The sequence below is a fragment of the Somniosus microcephalus genome, chromosome 5, assembly GCF_052327205.1.
Source record: "Somniosus microcephalus isolate GS21.2 chromosome 5, FLI_Smic_1.0, whole genome shotgun sequence".
Lineage (NCBI taxonomy): Eukaryota > Metazoa > Chordata > Chondrichthyes > Squaliformes > Somniosidae > Somniosus > Somniosus microcephalus.
In genome coordinates, this window is record NC_140991.1 from 215,608,911 (window position 1) to 215,631,279 (window position 22,369).

General features: G+C 46.1%; 1 protein-coding gene across 1 annotated transcript in view; it reads right to left on the reverse strand.

Annotated features, from left to right (window-relative positions):
* The window catches only part of LOC147117571 (dual 3',5'-cyclic-AMP and -GMP phosphodiesterase 11A-like), a 653,699-nt gene that overhangs the window by 369,360 nt on the left and 261,970 nt on the right, over positions 1 to 22,369 (reverse strand). Inside the window, exons 13-14 of the mRNA XM_085989379.1 lie at positions 10,727 to 10,827; positions 8,757 to 8,834 (exon numbers count right to left, since the gene is read on the reverse strand). Of these exons, the coding sequence (XP_085845505.1) occupies positions 8,757 to 8,834; positions 10,727 to 10,827 (179 nt within the window). The remainder of the gene's footprint in view (positions 1 to 8,756; positions 8,835 to 10,726; positions 10,828 to 22,369) is intronic.

Consider the following 22,369-nt stretch of genomic DNA (forward strand, 5'->3'; position numbering starts at 1 on the left):
TTCACTAGTTCCTTGTCTTACAAAATGTCCCTGTCAAGCTGGGCCCACGCCTATGTATTTATACTCCTTGGACGGCGCCACCAGCTGGCCGTCCAGCGTTATTTCATGAGTAGTTTCTTGATGAGATTTATAACATTCTTCCTGCCTAAAAGATTTGGAAGTCCGACAACTTCCTCTTAACGGATTACTTCCACAGTGATCAAATGCCTTGATCAAGTCTTTTCCCTTTGCGGTACGGCCAATTTCATCCACTCTAATCAGGGTCCCTCCTTCATGTCAAGCGAACTCAAAAGTTATCATGAATAGCCGCAGTCTTTTAGATTTTTGTTTATGGCTAGGAGGCACATCTCCCCGGATCATGTCTTGGTCCCTGGGCTGCTTGATCCGTACCGGTGGATCGACAGGGCCCGTGTTGCTCTGATCGACCCGAGGAAGGCTGGGGAGATTGTGACTCCGGGTGCAGGTCCCCACAGGTGCAGAACTGGCTTCATCCTGTTTGATAGCCGGGGATTGACCGGCGTCCTGGCCTCGGGTGGCCATCCCACGGGGAGCGCTCGGCTCCCCGAGTGGATCTGGTGGGGCAGCTGGCAGATCTCTCGATGTCCCAGGTAGGGCATCATCTTCGGGGGAGAGCAGAGTGCCGGCATCATCCCCGTGGGTCCCTCTATCAGTTGGGTCCATGGAACCGGCTGGACAGGGAGCCAAGTCCCGGAGCGAAACGGTGGACCCCCAGCCATCAGGGTACCGCATGTGCGCGTACGTGGGGTTGACGTCCGTGAGTTCTACGTCATTGACAAGAGGCTCGTTTTTAGACGATCGGACGAATCTTCGGAGCAGCACGGGACCGGGAGCTGCCAACCATGACGGTAGAGACGTCCCATGGGTGGAGCGACGCTGGAAGCTGAAGAATCGCTCGTGAGGTGTGACATTGGTAGACGTAGAAAGGAGAGACCTGATGGAATGCAACACGTCAGGGAGCATAGTTTCCCACTGCTGGTTTGGTAGGTTGCGTGACCTCAGCGCAAGACGAACAGCGTTCCAAATGATAGCGCTTTATCTTTCAATCTGTCCGTTACCAATGGGATGGTATGGTGTCGTTTTACTTGTGGCAATTCCCTGATGGGAGAGGTAACTTTTGAGTTCGCTTGACATGAAGGAGGGACCCCGATCAGAGTGGATGAAATTGGCCGTACCGCAAAGGGAAAAGACTTGATCAAGGCATTTCATCACTATGGAAGTAAGCATATTGGGATAGGGGAAAGCAAAGGGAAAGCGTGAATATTCATCCACCATAGTCAGTAAGTAGGTGTTTCACGTTGAGGAAGGCAATGGCCCTTTAAAGTCAGTGCTGAGTCACTGCATAGGCTGCATAGCGTGTATGAGCGAGCCATCCGATGGACGGAAGAATTGCGGTTTTAATTCCGCCAAATTCTACAGGAGGAGCATGTTCTTTTCCCATCTTCGTAGAAAATGGGAGATTTTTAGATCGCAAAAAGTGCAACATACGGGTAATGCCAGGATGGCATAAGTCAGTGTGAAGATCCGCAAGAGTCGACATAGAAGAGCAGAATGCCCGCGTGAGGGTATCTGGGGCCACATTCTCTTTGCCGGGTCGATAATGTATGGTGTATCCAAAGGTGGCCAATTCCATCCTCCAGAGTTGTATTTTGTTATTCTTGATCTTAGTGCATTTCCAGTTATCCAGCATAAAGGCCACGGAGCGCTGATCGGTTTTAAGTGTGAAATGGCGACGAGCGAGAAAATGACTCCATTTTACAGCTTCGATGATGGCCGTAGCCTCCTTCTCGACAGGAGGATAATGGAGCTCGCTACCCTGCAAAGTTCTGGACAGAAATGCAACGGGTCAACCACCTTGATTCAAGGTAGCCGAGATCGCCACATCCGATGCATCGCACTCGACCACGAAAGGAAAATTTTCATCAATGGAACGAAGCGTGGCTTTTTCCAGTTGTCGCTTGAGGAGGTTGAAAGCTGAAATAGCCGTTGCCTCCAATGGAAATGACTTTGCATGAAGCAGGGGCTGGATCTTGTCGGAGAAGCGGGGTATCCATTTCGCATAATAGGCCGCGTGCCCGACGAAGAGAGCCGAGATTCGTAGGGGGAGGGAGCTCCTGAAGCGGACGAAGTCATTCCGGATCCGGTTTGATGACACTGTTGCCCACCCAGTAGCCAAGGATGTTGACTGATGGTACTGATTTCACAGATTTGGACTCATTTAAGGTTAAGTTGCGACGACGGAGAACATCAAAAAATTTCTGGAGGTTGGCATCATGCTCCTTCTGGTCATGACCAGCAATGGTGATATTATCCAGATATGGAAAAGTGTCCAATAAGTTCTCCTGTTTGACTAGGCTATCCATTGCCCATTAAAAGACGGCCACCCCATTGGTGAACCCAAAAGGAAGGCGACAAAACTGGTAAAGCTGACCACTGGCCTCAAAGGCCGTATACTTTTTGTCAGAGTCCTTTAACGGTATTTGATGATATGCGCTCTTTAATCAAAGGTTGAAAATACCTTGTAGTTAGCAAGGTTATTGACCATGTCATCGATGTGTGGTAGTGGGTAGGCATCAAGGTTGGTATACTGGTTAATAGTTTGCAAGTAATCGATGCAAAGATGTTTCTTGTTTTGCTTCAGAGGATTTTTGACAACGATGACTTGAGCCCGCCAGGAAGATGAACATGGCTCAATGATACCGGCAGCTAGAAGGCGAGAGATTTCTGCCTCGATAAAGGATCGATCATCTTGGCTGAAACGTCATGATTTAGTGACTATGGGCTTACATCGGGGGGGAAAGATTGGCAAACAAGGAGGGCTCGTCGAGTGAAGCCGCCGAAAGCGCACAAAACGGTACTTTGGAAATAGTAAGCTCCGGCTTTGACCCTCCAAACTCGAAAGTGAGTCTTTTGTGTTGTTTCTGGAAATCCTGTCCCAGGAGCACATCACTGCATAGGTTCTTGAGCACCCCGAGCCGGGTGGAGAAATAAGTGCGGCCATTGAGAATAAGGTCGACAAGACAAAAGCCGGAAGAATTGGTGGTCAGTGTCGTCAGAGCCATTGCAATTTCCCTGTCCGAGGGGTAAATACGCAGTTTTAACTTACTGACAGCCCGCTCACTAATGAAGCTGTCAGAGCTGCATTAGTCGATTAGTGCACTCAAAATGTGTCCATTTACCGAAACCTTCGTGGCTGCATGGGACAGACTTTGGGGAAAAACAGCTGTGATGGGAGGAGGGGCAGTTTTACCCTTGACAGCTGTAACCTTAGTAGTGGTTCTTGGGGGAGGAGCAGTTTTATAGATTGCAGCTGTAACCTTAGTAGTGGCTCTTGGGGGAGGAGCAGTTTTATAGATAGTAGCTGCAAAACTAACAGGAGCTCTCGACCGGTATACCTTAGAAAAGTGGCCTTTCTTACTAACAGCGGCTCTTGACTGGCATACCTTAGAAAAGTGACCTTTCTTGCTGCAATGATTGCAGGTTGCGTTATGAGCAGGACAAAATTTCCTATAATGGAACGCACCTCCACAGAAGAAACACTTCCTTCCAGATTGCCAAGATGCCGCTAGGGCGGGGTCATCATCAGTGTAGGTTTCTAGGGTAGGGTTGTCATCAGCCAGGTTGGAGTCGTCACCCGTGAGGGCTTCTGCCCGAGGCCTATCGAAGGAGTCACGAAAAGTGATAGCAGCAGCCCGTGCACGTGGTGAAAGATAGGTATCTGCATTCCTCTTTGCTAAGTCCAGAGAACATGCCTGGTCATAGGCAGCCTGTAACTTGAGGATTTTATTCTCCAACAGACACTGACGTATGAAGGGAGACGCAATCCCATTAATAAAGGAATCACAAATTAACTCCTCCTGGTACTGCTCAGCTGTAACAGCTTTAAGATTACAATCCTTGCAGAGCCTGCGAAGTTTCTGAAGGAATTCGTCAAGTGATTCCCCGGGTTGTTGTCGAGTTGTGGCCAGTAGTTGCCGAGCAAAAATTTCATTTGGGGACTTGACATATAGCTACTGTAGTACTTGGATAGCAGCGTCATAGTCTACACAGTCTTCGATATAATCAAACACATGAGGGGATACATAATTAGCAAGTATCTCTAATTTATTAGGAACATTTTCACCACACACCCTGAGGAAGTTGCTGAAAGTACGATACCAGTGATTCCATACCTTAGCAGCTGTAAGTGAATTCAGGTCCAGGTCGAGACGGGCGGGTCTGAGTAGTTTCTCCATGATGGATCGATTACTTGTCTGAGTTCCCTTCTACGGTTCGAGTCATAGCTGGCTGTTCCCGAAATCACCCAAAGTGTGGAGTCGATATCAAGTTGATTAAGTTGACATAATAAAACTCACTACGCACTTGGTTTGAGCATAAAGCAAGGCTTTAATCAACTTGTTTCAGAACATGGAGGTCTAGTTGTACTTCACTAGTTCCTTGTCTTACAAAATGTCCCTGGAAAGCTGGGCCCACGCCCGAGTATTTATACGCCTTGGACGGCGCCACCAGCTGGCCGTCCAGCATTATTTCATGAGTAGTTTCTTGATGATGAGATTTATAACAGGGGTCCTCTCAGCAACCTGGTGACAGAATTACATCTCATACAGCCACATGGCATACAACAGTCACTCATATAGTGACTGATGTCAGCAGCCAGTGAATGTTCATCATGTGCATAATGGTATCATTATCCACTCTTAATATAACATTTCCAAATCATCTCTTTAGTGTCCCATAGGTCCATCACGAACCATCCCCGCTGTCCAGCCGGAGGAGGAAGACGACTCCTCAGGGGGACCTCCAGCCTCTGAGGGTGCACTGTCAGCAGACCCAAGCGCACCCAGCACCAGCCCAGATACGCACACCTTGGTGGATCCTGTGCGAGATAGAGTAGTGTTGTCACCTGGTGTCTCACACTTCACAAGTGAGCAAGAGTAGGTGGTGTTGACAGGGAGAGCAGTGGAGACTCCTTGCTGGAGTGCTCAGGAAACTCCCAGCTCGGCTCAGCTGGATGCAGACGCTGAGCCTCGGGGGCCATCGAGAAAGAGGGTGATCCTGGAGGGGCAGCAACAATTGCAGGAGACTCTGACATCTTTTGCAGCCACGATGTCTGCAACTGTACAGTGAATGGAGGAGTCCACCGCCAACATGTCGCAGGCAATGGTGACGATGTGCTGTTTCATGAAAAAGATGGCCACCTGCAGCTAATGCGCCACTCATGAGCACATGCTAGCAATGGAGAACAGATGGCAGAGGGATCTAAACATAGACTTGGGTCCTCATGACCCCACTGCTGTGCAGCAAGGTGCTCTCCAGCTCCTTGCTAGCAGGGAAGTGCGGGTGGCCTATGAGAGGGATGATGGTGAGAGGGGACATGGAAGTGGGGGCTCTGCTCAAAGTGCTCATACTTCTCCCCTATTGCTTCCCCCTCAGTCAGAGCACCAGATGCTTCCTCGGATCGCGATAACTGAGTCTGCCCCTGCACAGTCGCAGAAGGAGTGGTCTTCAGCGGGGCCCTCAGAGGCTCCAAAACCCAGAGGACGTCCGGCAAAATATCTGATGAGTCGCAGCAGGGAAATGAGCAGCCTGCCTCTAACACTGCTGAATCCACAGGGGTTGCACCTTGTAGAAGGACAGGTACAAGAAAACAGCCACAATCCTAAATGTGCAAGGGTGTGCACATGGGTGTATAAAGAAGTGTTATTGTTAAGGTTCCATTACTGTTATCACGCATATAAACGTATTTATTTTTACCACTGTCCAGCCATGCCCATTTTTGTTTGCTATCTTGGAAGTGGCTTTGTGAGTTGGAGTGAATAGTGAGACATAATGTAACCTCAGCAATTCAGCAATGGGTGTCAGTGTGAAATGAAAGGATTGGTCACTGTAGGGAAGCGTTATGGTGTTGTTGGTGGGGGGAGCTTGGCACAGTATGTGGCAGCCACATGGGTGCATTGCAAGAAGTTAATTAAATCTGGCCATGATGAGGCCATTCCTGGGCAGCAATATGCTCCGCTGCTGGTGCCATCTGGACCTCAGGTTCCTCCTCCTCCTCCTCAGAAGAGGCTTTGGGATGTGCGCCTTGCTCCTCATACAGCTCTAATCCTCGCTGCTGCGCTATGTTGTGCAGCGCGCAGCAGACGAAGACAATTCTGGAGACACTAGCTGGTACGTACTGAAGGGCTCCTCCAGATCTGTCAAGGCATCTGAAGCACATCTTGAGCATGCCTATTGTTTGCTCTATGACACATCTGGTGGACATGTGGCTCTCATTATAACGCTCCTTGGTCTCATTGCTTGGCCTCCTCAAGGGTATCATGAGCCATGTCTTCCGTGGATAGCCTTTGTCTCCAAGCAGCCAGCCGGTAAGTGTGTTTGGTGGTGCGAAGAGCTGAGGGAGGGTGGACTGGCGCAGCATGAAAAAGTCATGACAGCTGCCAGGGAATTTAGTGCACACATGCTTAATGATCTTCCTATGGTTGCAGACGAGCTGCACATTGAGGGAGTGGAAGCCCTTGTGGTTCACAAACACTCCTGGGTAATGTGGGGGTGCCCTGATGGCCACATGTGTGCAGTCAACGCCCTGCACCTGTGGGAAGCCAGCCAGAGCAGCAAAGCCCAGCACCCGCTCAGTAACACTGGCTTCATCAGTGGCAAAGTTCACATAATTGGCTGACTTGTTAACCATGGCATCGGTGACCTCTGTGATGCATTTGTGGGCGGCCGACTGTGAAATGCCGCAAATGTCTGCTGCAGATCCTCAGAAGGAGCCTGAGGTGAAGAAGTTGAGGGTGGTGGTGACTTTGACAGCCACTGGTAACGGGTGTCCACCAGGTCCTCTGGGCTGCAGGTCTTGCTCGAGCAATGCGCAAATGTCTGCGACAATCTGGCACGATAGCCTGAGCCTCCTTTGGCATTGCTGCTCAGTCATGTTGAGGAAACTCATCCTCTGCCTGTATACCCTGTGTTGGGGGTATCACCTCCAGCGTGGTGCAGCCCTGAGCTGATGCCCTCTGTCCTGTGGAGCATCAGGTCATTGAGGAGAAGTTTGGTGGTGTTGTTGCTGCTGCTGCTGGTAGTGGGGCTCATCCTGGTCCGATTCTGAGGACCAAGGTGAGGCAATGTAAGTGGCACCCATGCTGATGTAATAGATGGCAGGTAAGTAGAGATCAGAGGACCAATCTGTCAATGTTGTGATAGTTACTAGCAATGTGGTGAGAGGGGCTTCCGATGTTGCAGAAAAGACTTGCAAACTCTAGACACCTAAATCTGTGCTCAAAATGGAGTCAGCAAGAGCCTATTCCTTAGGAAGTAATGAGGTGTAATGTGGGAGTATTTATTTGGATTTCCATGCTCTCCATTAATGAACTCGCACAATGACCCCATAGCTTCCGCCTCACATTGACAGACGAGTTTCCCAAGCTGCATGATTGCCGTGGTCATCCAGTAAAAATCAAAGGGGCAAAAATCGGCTATCGCCACCTTTGGGGCACCAACTTCTCCGGGGCACTACTTTTAGTGCCCTGAAAAAGTTAGTGCGCCTGCGCCCAAAATTCAATTGGAGCTCCCCAAGCAAGAGGCGGGGCGCTATTGGAAGTGCTCCCCCTCCCACTTGGGGCGCACCAGCCCAATATCATGGCGCTACATGCCACAGAGCCATGCCCGCCATCGCGCCGCGGTTTTGCAGGCCTTCCGCCCCTTATTAAAGGAGAAGAGCATTGTGCAGCGCAAACCAGAGCCCTGCTGGGCCACCGGGGAGCGGGGTGCCAGCAAAAGAGCCCGGCTCTCTAGAGGACAGCAGAGGAGGCAGGTGCTGGCAGGCGGCCAGCAAATAAAATAGCCACCTGGCACCTCCCCTTTAAATATCGCCGCCTTGGCCACACGAATGCCCCCCTGACCCTGTCGGACATAGAGTCTGGCGGTTCGTCAGGGGGCGCAACCGAAGTTTGCGGGCGGGGCGCTGCGCATGGTGATGACGTCATTGCCGGAAACGCAGTGCCGCGGGGCGCTACTGGTTATCACCGCCACTAACCTCTCACTGAATTTCGTGGGAGGCGTTAGTGGCGCCGCGCCCGGGCGTTAGTTGCTTTTCACCCCTAACGGGAGGCACAAAGCAACTGAATATTGCCCCCAAAAGCTCTGGTTAAAAACCTTGTTAAGGGTCTCACAACAAGCACTTAATTACTTCAATTAGCTCGCCCGCCTCTGCCATTCGGGTCTGTGGTGCGCTAGGAAACGCGCCCGAGTGAGGCGGCGGGATGATGGCGGGTTCCCGACCCGTTCGCAATTTGGGCAATTTTTACTATTGACCCGCCTCCAAATCCGCATACCCGGCAATGGGAAAATTCACGCCATGGTCTTTAGCTATTTGAGTAGGTACTAGAGAACCTGCATTGCTCTTGGAACTGTACCCCAACATCAGTCTGTGCTTTCATGAAGTATGGGGTGAGTTAGAGAACTAGAGGGAAAATGAACAAAAATGGGGTAGTTTAAAGGTATGTCAAGATTCTTTTGAAATCTAGCCTAAGTAAACCGGTAAAAGTCAAAATTAACCAACTTGCATTTATATAATCCCTTTAATGTAGCAAAGCAAACAAGAAGCTATTGTTCATCTTTGACAGGTTGCTCAGTTCACTGGAAATTAGTTTCAATAACAGCATAATTATCTAGCCATGTTATTATTGCAATCACATACTGTTATGAAGTAAAAATGAAACAGTTTCAGAATCCTGGGTTACCTCAACATTTCCCTGAGCTTCTCAAGACGCCAGTTAAGTTCCCCAGACATTACATACTCAAAGAACTTTGTGCGCTGCCTGCATTTAAATGAGAAAAAGGAAATATTTTATTGTATCTGTACTGAGTAGCAATGCAGCATTACAATTCCGCACATGGTTGATATACTACACTCAGGGAAATTAGCACATTCCAACAAACCAACAACTGAGTATGCCATATAACGGCTGGCATCTAATTAGCTTCAGTCCGCAATAAATGTTGATATATGAGCAATCTGCTAATTATTTGATTAAATGAAACAGGTTTTAAAATGCTTACTTTAACATACTAAAAATACAAATGGCCAGTAATACAGACCAAATTGAACCAGCCCATTACAATTAGTACATCTGATAAAGTTCACGCGTAGTGCAGCAATAAACTTGGTCAAATAACTTGTTAATCTCCTCAGTCCCTTTAATTCAATGGATGCTTAGTTTTCAAATAACTGTTAAGTGTAGCCTGGGGAGGAAAATTTGGAAGGCACTCATCTTGGCACACTTAAATTCCTCCTGGGGGTTTGTGTAAGGATACAGGTACTTGTACAGCTGTGAGTGATGTCAGCGGTTCTCACTACTTCTGCACATGTACACGTTTACACTTCACAAAATACATACAGCCTTACAAACAAAGGATTCTTTTTGAAGATCAATCACTGTTATTCTGTTGGGAAACATGGCAGACAATTTGCATATAAACACAAAATGAATGACCAGATAATCTGTTTTTGGTGCTGAGGGAGGAACAATGGCTTGAACGCTCCACGAGTGACACCAGGAGAATTCCCAGCTTTTCTTCGAATAGTGCCATGGGATCTTTTACATCTACCTGAGCAGGGCCTCAGTTTAAAATCTCATCCAAAAGATTGCACTTTCAATAATGCCAGCTGAAGTGTCAGCTGAGATTATGGGGTAGATTTTGCCAAACCCGTCGGGAAGAAGGCGGGACTTCCCCTTTCGGGTTTTTGACCCGCCTACTTCGACGTCTGGCCAATCCGCGCGATTTTCCCTTGATTGACCTTGTTGAGCCCGCCCAGCGGGCTCAGCAGGCCAATTAAGGGCCACCCGGCAACAGGTGACATCACAGATTGAAATTTCTTCTGTCAAGAGTTCTTGACAGATGAAATATCAGTGTCCCATAGCTGTTTGAGGCTGTGAAACACTGACACTCTCAGTTCTAAGCTGAGTCATTCTGCACAGACTCAGTTAGAACTCTCACCGGCACTCAAAGCTGAAGGCTGTCACTTTTGACAGATCGCAGCCGTTCAGCTTTCAGTTCCGGCTGAGTGATGCGCTCCCGACGGCTACAGGAAGAAAGGCTGTTAAGGTAAGTACAGGTAAGTAAAAGTTCTTTACACACTTTAGACACACCAAACACACTTACCTTTGCACTCATGCACCCATCACTCACCTGAGCGCCGACATCGCGACCCCGCCAACTCCTTCAACCCGACGGCCCGCCTGCTCTACCTGGCGTGGTTTGGAGCCGTCGGGAAACCCACACGAAACCCCTCAAAATAGGGATTAGGCTAAAAACTGCCTGTTAACTACCTGTTAACAGGCAGTTAATTGGCACTAATCCCTTCCCGCCTGGTTTCGGCGGGTCCCAGTGCGGGGCGGGTACCCGTCGCCCCTGAAACTTACGTGGGGCGGGGTTTTGGGCGGGATGGTGTCGGGACCCCCAAATTCGGGATTTCCCCCCCCCCCCACACGCCTGAAACCCTGCCTGACGGCTCCCCGAAAATCTAGCCCTCTGTGTTCAAATCCTGGAATAGGGCTTGAACCTTCTGACTGAGAGACAAGAGTGCTACCAATTGAGTCAACTTGGTAAAATGGCATATTTGCTAAACAGCATTGCATTTATAACAATAATACTAATAAAATTAAATGTTAAATCTGTGTTGTAATTAAACTGTAATGGAAACACTTACTCAAAATAAAGCATGAGGTCAGTGGACAAGATGGCTTGTTTTAGCAGCTGCATCAAGTCGCTGTAGTCCTTGGATGAAAGGTTGGCAAAAATATTGTGTCCCTAAAATTAAGGGAAGGGTACAGTAGCTTAATGCAAATGCATACAAGGTTGAAGAGCTGTTCCTGGGGATTTTCTAAATTGTATCTGAATTAAAACCGGCAGAAAATTAAATGCTACATTTTTAAAGAGGAAATTCAGCATTACAAGAATTCAGCAAAAACCTTTGCACATTTATTTAGTTCATTTCCTTTAATTTTTAAAAGTGATTTTCCTCTTTGGATTTTGTTGTATTTGTCTGATACAATTTTTATAGTGTTCAAGATAGGACTTGAGGAAAAATACTGCAGACCATTTCATATCAGATATTGGGCCGTATATTCCGATGCCTATGGGTGGGTACACGCTGTGTACATACCCGTAGGGACATCGGATATGCCGGTTTCAGGCATGCCAAGCGCATGCGCTGAAAACCGGTATTTCCGACCTGTCAAGAATGCTCTTGACAGATCGGACGCCTGCCCTGGAGAAGGGCCTCTGCGGGCAGAGAGTTCCGCTTTCTGGAGAACCTCCGCCCGCTGAAAACCCTTAGAAATCTTATGCCTGGTAAAAGCAGGTGTAAGGCCTACTTTTACCAGCATAAGAGTTGAAAAAAGTTTAAAAAATCATTTCACTCATTTATCATTTAAAAATACTTTTTAAAAAGGTAAGTTTATTTTTAGCCCCGTAAAAAACTTTAATTATTTTTTTCAAAAAATTTAAGTTTTGTTTAAAATATTTAAATTATTGTAATTTCAATTAATTTTTAAAATGTGATTTAAAAAAAATGATTTAATGTTTTACAGTGTTTTTGGGGTGATCTCCATTCATATATTTGACAGGTCTATCTGTCAAGTGTATGAAGGGAGAGTCCCTTCTTTGATTGGCTCCCCATGACCCACGTGATCCCAGGGATGCTTGCGAACCGCATGTGCTTCTGGGATACGTGGGCCCTACACATTTCGAGTTGGAGAGGCCCAGGAGCAGAAGTGTCTGGACCTCAGGAGCCCTCCAGTAAGTCCATAGATTTTTTCCAGCTCGGAGGCCTCCGCACGCAGGAAACCTCCGATCGGAAAATACGGGCTAGTATCTCCATGTGTAAGTGAAAGAGGTGCATAGAAGCAAATCCGTGAATCATATATGATTGGCAATGGTCAGCAAATTCAGTTAAAAAACATTGATTAGAAATCATTTTTAAATCTGAGAAATAGGTAAAAATTGAAAATAAAAAAATCTGAATGCTAACAGGGTCGAAATGTCTCAGTCTTACTCTGCTGCAGTAAGCACAGTGGAGTCGGAATCTCAATAAACCAGTGACTTTGCTTCTGACCCGACCAAAGTATTCAAGGTCAGTTAACTTGAATAATTCCAGATGTGACGCTGGAAAGCCACTGAGGGGAGAAGCTGAGGAGACTAGCTGAAAATAGCACCGACTTTAGAAATCAGCGAACTTTCAAAATAAGGGGTCGGCCATTTAGGACTGAGATGAGGAGAAATGTCTTCACTCAAAAGGTTGTGAATCTTTGGAATTCTCTACCCCAGAGAGCTATGGATGCTCTCCACATGTGAACCACATTTGATGGGTTACTCCACCCTGTCACTCCCATCTTCTTTTAAATGTCAGGCCATTTAAGAACCTCAGCCCCAAGCAGGAATTGTGATGCGTTGCTCATTAGGGTGGCGACCTAGTGTTTTTGGGGCCTGACGCCTGCCAATGCTCTCCCACCCCCTTTACCCCAGAGTTGCACCCCATGCAGTGAGGAAATCTGTGGCTCATGTTAGGAAGCAGTAATTTGTGAGAAATCCCCCAATGATTGTGGCAGCCAATATAACTCTGGTCCAATCTTAGGGGTGCTTCTGCACCTTTAAGATTTCCCGTTGCCTCCCCTGGTATTGCAGTGGCATCCCCACTGCTGCATTGCCAAGATTTTCCACCATTAAAGTGGTGACCTGCTTTTGGTGGCATGAATCCTGCCAGGAATTAAGCCTGCATAGCGAATGACCCCAAAACCAGGGAAATGGGTCGGGATTACAGTGGATCCGGAGGGATGGGAAAAGGTCCCACCCTGCCAGGACTCCACCCCGAAGGGAAGTATCCCAGCATTAAAGTCCACTTGGGCTACCAGAACAGGAAGACGGGACCTTGGTTTAGTATCTCATCCAAAGGATGACACCTCCAACAATGCCGAACTCCCTCAGAACTGCACTGGAGTATCAACATAGATTATGAGCTCACACCTGCAATCTTCTGACCCAGAAGCAAGAGCATTACCTACTAAGGCAAGCTGATATATATCTTATTATGAGATGGTACACTGTGGGTTTGTGGAATTTTGAACTCTCTGGCCCAGAAATTGGTTTGTGCGGGGCTGCCGGGCTCGATCCATGACATAATAATATTACTAAAGTCAAGACAGAAAGGGTCAAAAACTGAAGCGCTACACCAGTTGAACCTAAGGGTGGGCAAGGACGAAGCCCATGTGCAAATCTATTAGAGTAATTCTAACACTGAAATGCACTTAGTCAGGCCAGGGTACTGTTCTACAGGTGCATGCTGGCCTCCGGTATTTAGGCAAAGTGACCGCTTTACTTGAGCGAGCTTTGACAATGAATGTTGGCAGACTATTCGAGTGGAGGAGGCATCACAGTGGAACCCCAGCCTGTCTCCACTTGACACCCACATACACTTTATTTGTGGCAGGGTTTGCTGGAGAGTGATTAGAAGCAGGAACCTTAGTTGATTTTTCCCCCTCTCCCTAACCAAGATGTACTGGGTTCAGTTGTAGCATCCCTGTTATAGTTATGTCTGCGATTAGTAGACTCAGCACACACCAGGGATCAAACTGATCGGTGTGGCTCACTGCTTCAGTTGGCAGTGCATTTGTGAACTGAGCAACAAGGATAGCCATAATTTATTTTTTAACTGAACATTATTACTAAATGTTAGTAGGAAGAAGTGGCTATCTGTATGCAGCTAAATGGTTTAGCCTGAATTCTCCTACATGCAGTAGGTTTGGGATGATTTAACACTGACATTTAAAAAAATTTCATCTGTAAATATGCACGTGGTATATTTATCACCAGCACAGAGTTTCCACTGAGTGCTAATGTGTGTTGCTAATGTTTACAGAGTGACTATCAGCCAATTAACCGCATAACGTGGGGTGCAACAGTGGAAACAATGTTCACATGCCTCTTTTAATGACAAATACCAGCATTAAACACTGGCAATATGTAGTCTAAAATGAAATCACAGTAAAAACCATCAAAAGTGCAATCAGAAGCCCAACCCACTTAAATAGGATTACATAGGATATACAGCACAGAAATAGGCCATTCGGCCCAACCAGTCCGTGCCAGTGTTTATGCTCCACTCGAGCCTCCTCCCATCTTTCCTCCTTTAACCCTATCAGCATAACCCTCTACTCCCTTCTCCCTCCTAGATTACTTGGTTTGAACTGCGTAAGGCCTCTTTGGACTAAGCAGAAATGTCCCGAGTGAAAAATGTTTGGAACAGCAAAGTGAATGAAAATATCACTGCATTTGCCATTGCTTTAACACTAATACTGAACATGAGAGCTGGCAGATTTTTTTTTGTCACTGGCTCCTTTCAGGCACACTTTTGCTGAATAAACAGGGCGACCTGTCAATTCATCATGTCTAAATGTCTACAGAAAATAAATCAGATGGAGGGGCTTTAATAAAGAGGTCCATTGCATACGACAGGTGTCTAAATTGAATGTGAAAGCACAACACATCACACGCATCATGGAGCACCTCACGGCCTGGCACTCCTGTCAAGAGTGAAGCATAGAATGTTGCAGCACAGAACCAACCATTTGACCCATCAAGTCCTTTCCTTTTACACCAGGGAACAGCCTCATGGCTCTCCTCCACTGCTCCCAATGTTTGAATGTGTCCCTTAGGCCTTGGAAACCAGAAATGTACACAGTACTCCAGATGTGGTCTGATGAGAGCACTGTTAGGTTTGGCCATGACTTCCTCTGACTTGTGTGCCACTGCTTTGGCTCAGTAGTTCAACATTCTATTGGCTCTATCGATTGTTCAACACCGAGCCTACAAAGGTCGCTTTCAGCTTCATCCTTGGCTATTCCAAGAATAAAGCCGAAAGAGACCTATGTCCAGCACTTTACAATTGTCTGCATTAAATTTCATCTGTCATTGTTCTTGCCACTTACATACTTTATTCAATTCATTCTGTGATTTCTAAGCTGCCTCCTCTGATTCCACTGCTTCCCCTAGTTTGTCATTATCTACAAATTTGACCACTTTGAATTGAGTTTCTGAATCCAGGTCATTACATAAATTAGAAACAGTTGTAATCCCAACACCAAGGCCCAGGGCCTCACTTATGACTTCTTCACCCTGACATAACTCCTGTAATAAGTACTTATTGTTTTACCCTTCACCAGCTTTTTTATCCATTCCCCAGATTTGCCTAGAATACCTAATGTCTTGAGTTTAAAATAATAGCCTTTCATGTGGAACTTCATCAAATGCCTATTGGAAGTCAAGCTATGCCACGTCATGAGGTTTCCCACAATCTACTTGGGATATCACTTCCTTGAGGAAGACAAGGAGGTTGGCCAGGCAGGATTTTCCCCTTCTGAATCCACGTTGACTGCTGTTTATTAGGTAATTATTGCACAAATAATCCTCAAGTTTACTCCTATCTGCAACCTTAGCATCCTAGAAACATAGAAGATAGGAGCAGGAGTAGGCCATTCGGCCCCTCGAGCCCGCTCCGCCATTTAATGAGATCATAGCTGATCATCCAAATCAGTACCCTGTCCCTGTTTTCTCCCCATATCCCTTGATCCCTTTAGCCTCAAGAAATATATCCAACTCCTTCTTGAATATATTTAATGAATTGGCCTCAACTGCCCTGTGTGGCAGAGAATTCCACAGGTTCACCACTCTCTGGGTGAAGAAATTCCTCCTCATCTCAGTCCTAACTGGCTTACCTTAGACTGTGACCCCTGGTTCTGGACTCCCCCGCCATCAGGAACATCCTTCCTGCATCTAGTCTGTCTAGTCCTGTTAGAATTTTATAAGTTTCAATGAGATCCCCTCTCATTCTTCTAAACTCTAGCGAATATAAGCCTAATCGACCTAATCTCTCCTCATACGTCATTCCTGCCATCCCAGGTATCAGTCTGGTGAATTTTCGCTGCACTGTCTCCATGGCAAGAACATCCTTCCTCAGATAAGGCGACCAAAACTGCACACAATACTCAGGGTGTGGTCTCACCAAGGCCCTGTACAACTGCAGCAAGGCATCCTTTCTCCTGTACTCAAATCCTCTCGCTATGAAGGCCAACATAGCATTTGCCTTCTTAACCGCCTGCTGCACCTGCATGCTTACCTTCAGCGACTGGTGCACAAGGACACCCAGGTCTCGTTGCACTTCCCCTTTTCCCAATCTAATGCTGTTCAGATAATAATCTGTCTTCCTGTTTTTGCCATCGAAGTGGATAACCTCGCATTTATCCACATTATACTGCATTTGCCATGCATCTGCCCAATCACGCAACCTGTCCAAATCCTCCTCACAGCATACATGCCCACGCAGCTTTGTGTCGTCTGCAAACTTGGAGATATTACATCTAGTTCCCTTGTCTAGATCATTTATATATATTGTGAATAGCTGGGGTCCAAGGACCGATTGCTGCAGCACCCCACTAGTCACTGCCTGCCACTCGGAAAAAGACACGTTTATTCCAACTCTTTGCTTCCTGTCTGCCAACTAGTTCTCTATCCAAGACAGTACCTTACCCCCAATCCCATGTGCTTTAACATTACACGCTAATCTCTTATGCGGGACCTTATCGAAAGCCTTCTGAAAGTCCAAATACACCACATCCACTGGTTCTCCCTTATCTATTCTACCAGTTACATCCTCAAAAAATCCCAGTAGATTAGTCAAGCAAAATTCCAGATTTGTCAAGCATATTCCTATCCAACTCTGAGCTGAGTTTCCGACCTCATATCCTCTCCACCACAAAGACAGCCAGCTTCCAACTCTGTAACATCACTTACCTCCGCTGCCGAAACCCTCATCTGTGCGTTTGTCACCTCCAGACTTGACTATTCCAAGGCTATCCCAGCCAGCCTCCCATCTCCCACCCTCCATAAACTGCTGCCTTTATCCTATCCCACATGAAGTCCTGCTTGCCTTTGCCCCTGTCCTTGCTGATCTACACAGGCTCCAGTTCTCCCAGCGCCTCAAATTAAAAATACCCATCCTTGCATTTAAATCATTCTATGGCCTCATCCCTCCCTATTTCTGCAAACTCCTCCAGTCCTACAAACACTACCCTCCACCGAACTCCCTGCTGCTCTGACTCTGGCCTCTTTTGCATCCCTCGCCTTCATCTTACCCTTGGTAGCCATGCTTTACACTCTTGAATACCCTCCCAAAACCACTCTGTCTCGCCATCTCCTCCTTTAAAACCCTCCTTAAAACCCACAGCTTTGAGCAAGATTTTGATCATCTTCCTAATACCCCTTTTATTGTGTCAGTGCCATTTTGTTCCTTACGTCTATGTGAAGTGCCTTGGGACAATTTTCTACATTAGAAGTACTTATATAAATGCAAGTTGTTGAATGTTGTTGATAATCAATTCTATTATATTACGCAGAATGGAAGTAAGATTAATGGGCCTGTGGCTGCCCATATCTGTTTTCACAGAATCACAGAATCTACAGTGCAGATAGAGGCCATTTCGGCCCATCGAGCCTGCACCGACACATATCCCACCCTATCCCCGTAACCCCACGTATTTAATCCCCTAACACTAAGAGTCAATTTATCATAGCCAAATCAACCTAACCTGCACATCTTTGGACTGTGGGAGGAAACCGGAGCACCCGGAGGAAACCCACGCAGACACAGGGAGAATGTGCAAACTCCACACACAGTCGCCCGAGGCCAGATTTGAACCCGGGTCCCTGGCGCTGTGAGGCAACAGTGCTAACCACTATGCCACCGTGCCCCCCGTTTTGTCCCCATTTTTCAATACGAGAAGCATGTTAGCCTGTTTCAAAACTATTGGGACCACCCAGTGGTCATTGACTCCGACAAAATGGTTGTCATTCCTCACAAGTCTCCTCCCTAGTCTTGCTCAGCACTCTGGGCTAAATACTTTTTGTGCCTGGGGACTTACTTGTTTTCAGATCTTTTAGCCTGTCTAGAATTTCATCTCATTTATATCATATTCATTGATTTTACCTATATCTCCCTGTAAATACTTGGAGAAAGTAATCATTCAGAATATCTACCATTATTCAGAATATTTACTATTTTGTGCTCCTCTGCAGTTTTGATCCATTTGAATCTTTTATGGCTGTCACCTCTTGCTGCTGAAGTACTTGCACTTTTTTGCTACTGTTGTGTTTAGCCCCTGCTACTGTGCCTCTTTTTAAGTCTCTCTTTGCCTCTCTGATCGATCTTTTATCATGTTTCTGCATTTTCTTATATTCCAGTAAACTCCTTCCCCTTTATCCCTGCAAGTTTTGCAGAGGTCATCTTCTCTCCTTATTTCACTTTTAATTGATTATTAATCCATCCAGGGGCCGTGTAGCCTGGTTCTGCTCCTACTTCTTGTGTTCTAATTCTGTTGGATTTCAGGAGATGGTTTTATTCCTGTTCCTGGCTGGGGTGGAGATCGCCTTTATAGAAGGTAAGTACTGTAGAAAATATAGGGACAGAGTGATCTCCTGGACGAGTTTCGATTGCCTAGATGGGTCGGAGAGGAATTTCCCAGATTTTTTCTCCCAAATTGGCCATTGGTTTTTTAATCTGGTTTTTCACCTCTCCCGGGAGATCACATGGGTTCAGGTGGGATGGAGAGTGATAGTAGATTTGAGGTTAGGATCAGATCAGCCATGATCTTATTGAATGGTGGAGCAGGCTCGAGGGGCCGATTGGCCTACTCCTGCTCCTAGTTCTTATCTTATGTTTATTTAGTCTGAGTGTATTTGTTTTAGCAGTATATTTATCCTCCATGTTCAGTATTATACCTTTAAAGGTGTCTCATTTGACCTCTACTGAAGTGTTGAAGAAACTCCCAATTAATTTTCTTTAGTAGTGCCTTTATTTCTTTGAATTGAACCCTTTTAGTGTTATATACCAGACTTGTGGTTTTAGGTATTTCTGACTCTCAGATCATATTAAACTTGAACATTCTGTGTTTGCTATCCCCTAGGGATGCTACGATTTCTATTTCCTGCATGTCGTCTGCATGATTACCAGTGGTGAACATTACCTTTCGTAGCTTGCTGGATGTATTGTGTCATAAAGTAGTCATGCATTACATCGACCATCACTGGGGATCATTTTTAGTTTGGGCGTGAGCGGGAAAGTGGCAGCTGCAGATTGGCCGCCAGTTATAGATTGAAATCAATAAAAATGAAAATTGCGCTGGGTGTATAACGGATGGCCAATCCACAACTACCAGTTTTCTGTTCATGTCCATAGTGAAAATTACCCTCTCTGTTTCTAAACTAGCTTTTCCCAGTGTATATTTGGTTGATTGAAGTCTCCTATTAAAATAACTCCAGTTCTCACATACTCTTCCTAAGTCTTCTTAGCGAATATTGTCCTCCTTCTTATGCTAACATGGTGGGCTGTAGCATATCCTTAGATTAAGTTTAGATTTTGTCATATTTGAAATGTCCTACTAGAGTAGTTCATTTTGTAGTTGGCCCCCTCACAACTTCATTTATCTCCCAGGTGTCCCAAACATATACGGCTACATCACCTCCTTTTCTATTCACTCGGTCTTTTGTATACGCCCTATAGCCTTGAATGATAAATTTGTTTGCATCCTCTGGCATGTTTCTGTAATTCCCACTACATCGTAGTTTATTACTGCTACAACAACAGTCACCAGTTCTTGTATTTATTTCTAATGCATCTAGCATTCTTGTTTCAGGTTTACCTCCTTTGATGTTCCCCAGTGTCTGCCTATTCCTGGTCTCCAGTTCTTGTTCTGTCGGTCTATGTCCATACCCATCTATTGATAACCTTCTACCCTGAGATCAGTCTTACCTGTGATCTGTTTTTGCTCTGCCCTTCTCACTGTCACCTTTCAAGTTTAAATGATTCTCAATTGCTGCTGCAAAGTTGTTACCAAGTCTTTTTTGTACCTTCTTGGTTTAGGTGCAGCCCTTCTCTCCTGTACCAGTCCTTTTTATTCTGCAAGTCTTCCCAGTTATTTAAGAATCATCATAGAATCATAGAAATTTACAGCACAGAAGGAGGCCGTTCGGCTCATCCTGTCCGTGCCGGCCGACAAAGAGCTATCCACCCTAATCCCACTTTCCAGCACTTGGTCCGTAGCCTTGTAGGTGATGGCACTTCAAGAGCATATCCAAGTACTTTTTAAATGTGATGAGGGTTTCTGCCTCTACCACCCTTTCAGGCAGTGAGTTCCAGACCCCCACTACCCTCTGGGTGAAAACATTTCTCCTCAACTCCCCTCTCAACCTCCGACCAATTACTTTAAATCTATGCCCCCTGGTTATTGACCCTTCTGCTAAGGGAAATAGTTCCTTCCTATCCATTCTATCTAGGCCCCTCATCATTTTATACACCTCAATTAGGTCTCCCCTCAGCCTCCTCTGTTCCAAAGAAAACAACCCCAGCCTAGCTAATCTTTCCTCATAGCTAAAATTCCCCAGCCCAGGCAACATCCTTGTAAATCTCCTCTGCACCCTCTCTAGTGCGATCATATCCTTCCTGTAATGTGGTGACCAGAACTGCTCGCAGTACTCTAGCTGTGGCCTAACTAGTGTTTTATACAGCTCAAGCATAACCTCTAACACAAAAGCAAAATACTGCGGATGCTGGAAATCTGAAATAAGAAATCAAGCATAACCTCCCTGCTCTTATATTCTATGCCTCGGCTAATAAAGGCAAGTATCCCTTATGCCTTCTTAACCACCTTATCTACCTGTCCTGCTACCTTCAGGAACCTGTGGACATGCACTCCGAGGTCTCTCTGGTCTTCTGTACTTCTCAGTGTCATTAGTGCACTGTTATTTATGCACCAGGTTGCCAGGTACTCATTTACATCCTCAATTTTCTTGATGAAATCCCTTTCTTTCTCAAGCTTGAAATTATACTGGAGAGTATTACTTTGTGTCACCTAGCTTTAAATTTAGAGGCAATCCTCATGTTGTGACATTAAGACCCAGTATTATATCTCTCTGTCATTTACCCCTAATGGACTATCACCATTGTGCTCCTTCTTGTCCCCTTCAATATACCTTCTAACATGTCTTCAATTATGTATAATGCTTGCTCCAGGTAGACAACTCACCATTTTATAGATATTGGTCCTGAATTTTCACAGTACACTGTTGGAATCCTGCTGTAGCTCCAGCAGGAGACCAGTAGAACCCAGTGGAAAATGGCAGGGACCTGATTGTGGTGGGTTTTTGTCATTTCCAGGATTTTCTGGCCTGCCTTGGAACCTCAGCCCACCCCTTACAAGGCACATGTCATCAGGCAGTGGAGACAGGGTTGGGGATTTCCTATGCTGGGAATTCCTGGCTTATTCAGGACCTGGAACAGTTCTGGAGGTTGGTATGTCCAATGAGATGAGGCCTACCAGCCTCCAGATGGACATGTGGACCCCAACGGGAATGGGGAGGGTTGAGGCCCGGCGAGGAAAATACACTGGAGTCTGAGAGGGCCTGGGCAACTCCCCACCCCGATGTTGTGCATGCTCCAAATCTTCCAGCTGCATGGGGCAGGAGGATGCCAGAAATGTGCCTACAGTGGTGTGGGTTCCTGCCTGTCCCATGCAAATTTGGCACCTTCCCACTGACCTCGCAAACACCAGTGGAATCAGTGCCGGGGTGTACGGAATGGGTGAATCAGAGTAACAGTCTGTTATTGACTTGGATTGATTTAATATTGTGGTGATGTTAACTTTTAACCGTTGTTTCTGAAGTGTGGAAGTATGATCCTTAAATTAGAATGTCTTATAATTGTACAGCCCACAGAAATTCTAAGATGGTGACTGATGAACTCTTGAACTCAGACTGACCCTTACAGCACCAGCAGGTTTCAATATGAAGTAACCACCTGCTTCATGGCTAAGTTAAATTGGAACATGCCAGTATTTGTTGATCTCAGGCACTCATTGCAAGGATAAAACATCTGGGTAAAAGTGTATCTTTTTAATTAGACTTTGGTGCGGAATGATACAGAATCAAAGAGAGACTTATAATTAGCAGTTTCTTTTGGTGGAACAGCAATTATAGTTAATGAGAGAAATATGCAATAGGATAATGAAATAGGAAAATAGGAAAATCGTTAGCTCAATGGAAAAAGGGCCCACTGGTGAGGAAATCAGCTTGTAAACTGAGGTATTGATAAGGTATAGGTTCCTATTAGTTTCTCCTTATATGGAGTTGTTTATAACTTGTGGTATAATTATTTAATGTGGAGACTTGCTGATGGTCACATAGCAGGGGTAAGAGAAAGGTATAGAAAGTGGTGAATTGTAATGAGAATTTGGATTCAAAGGGTTCA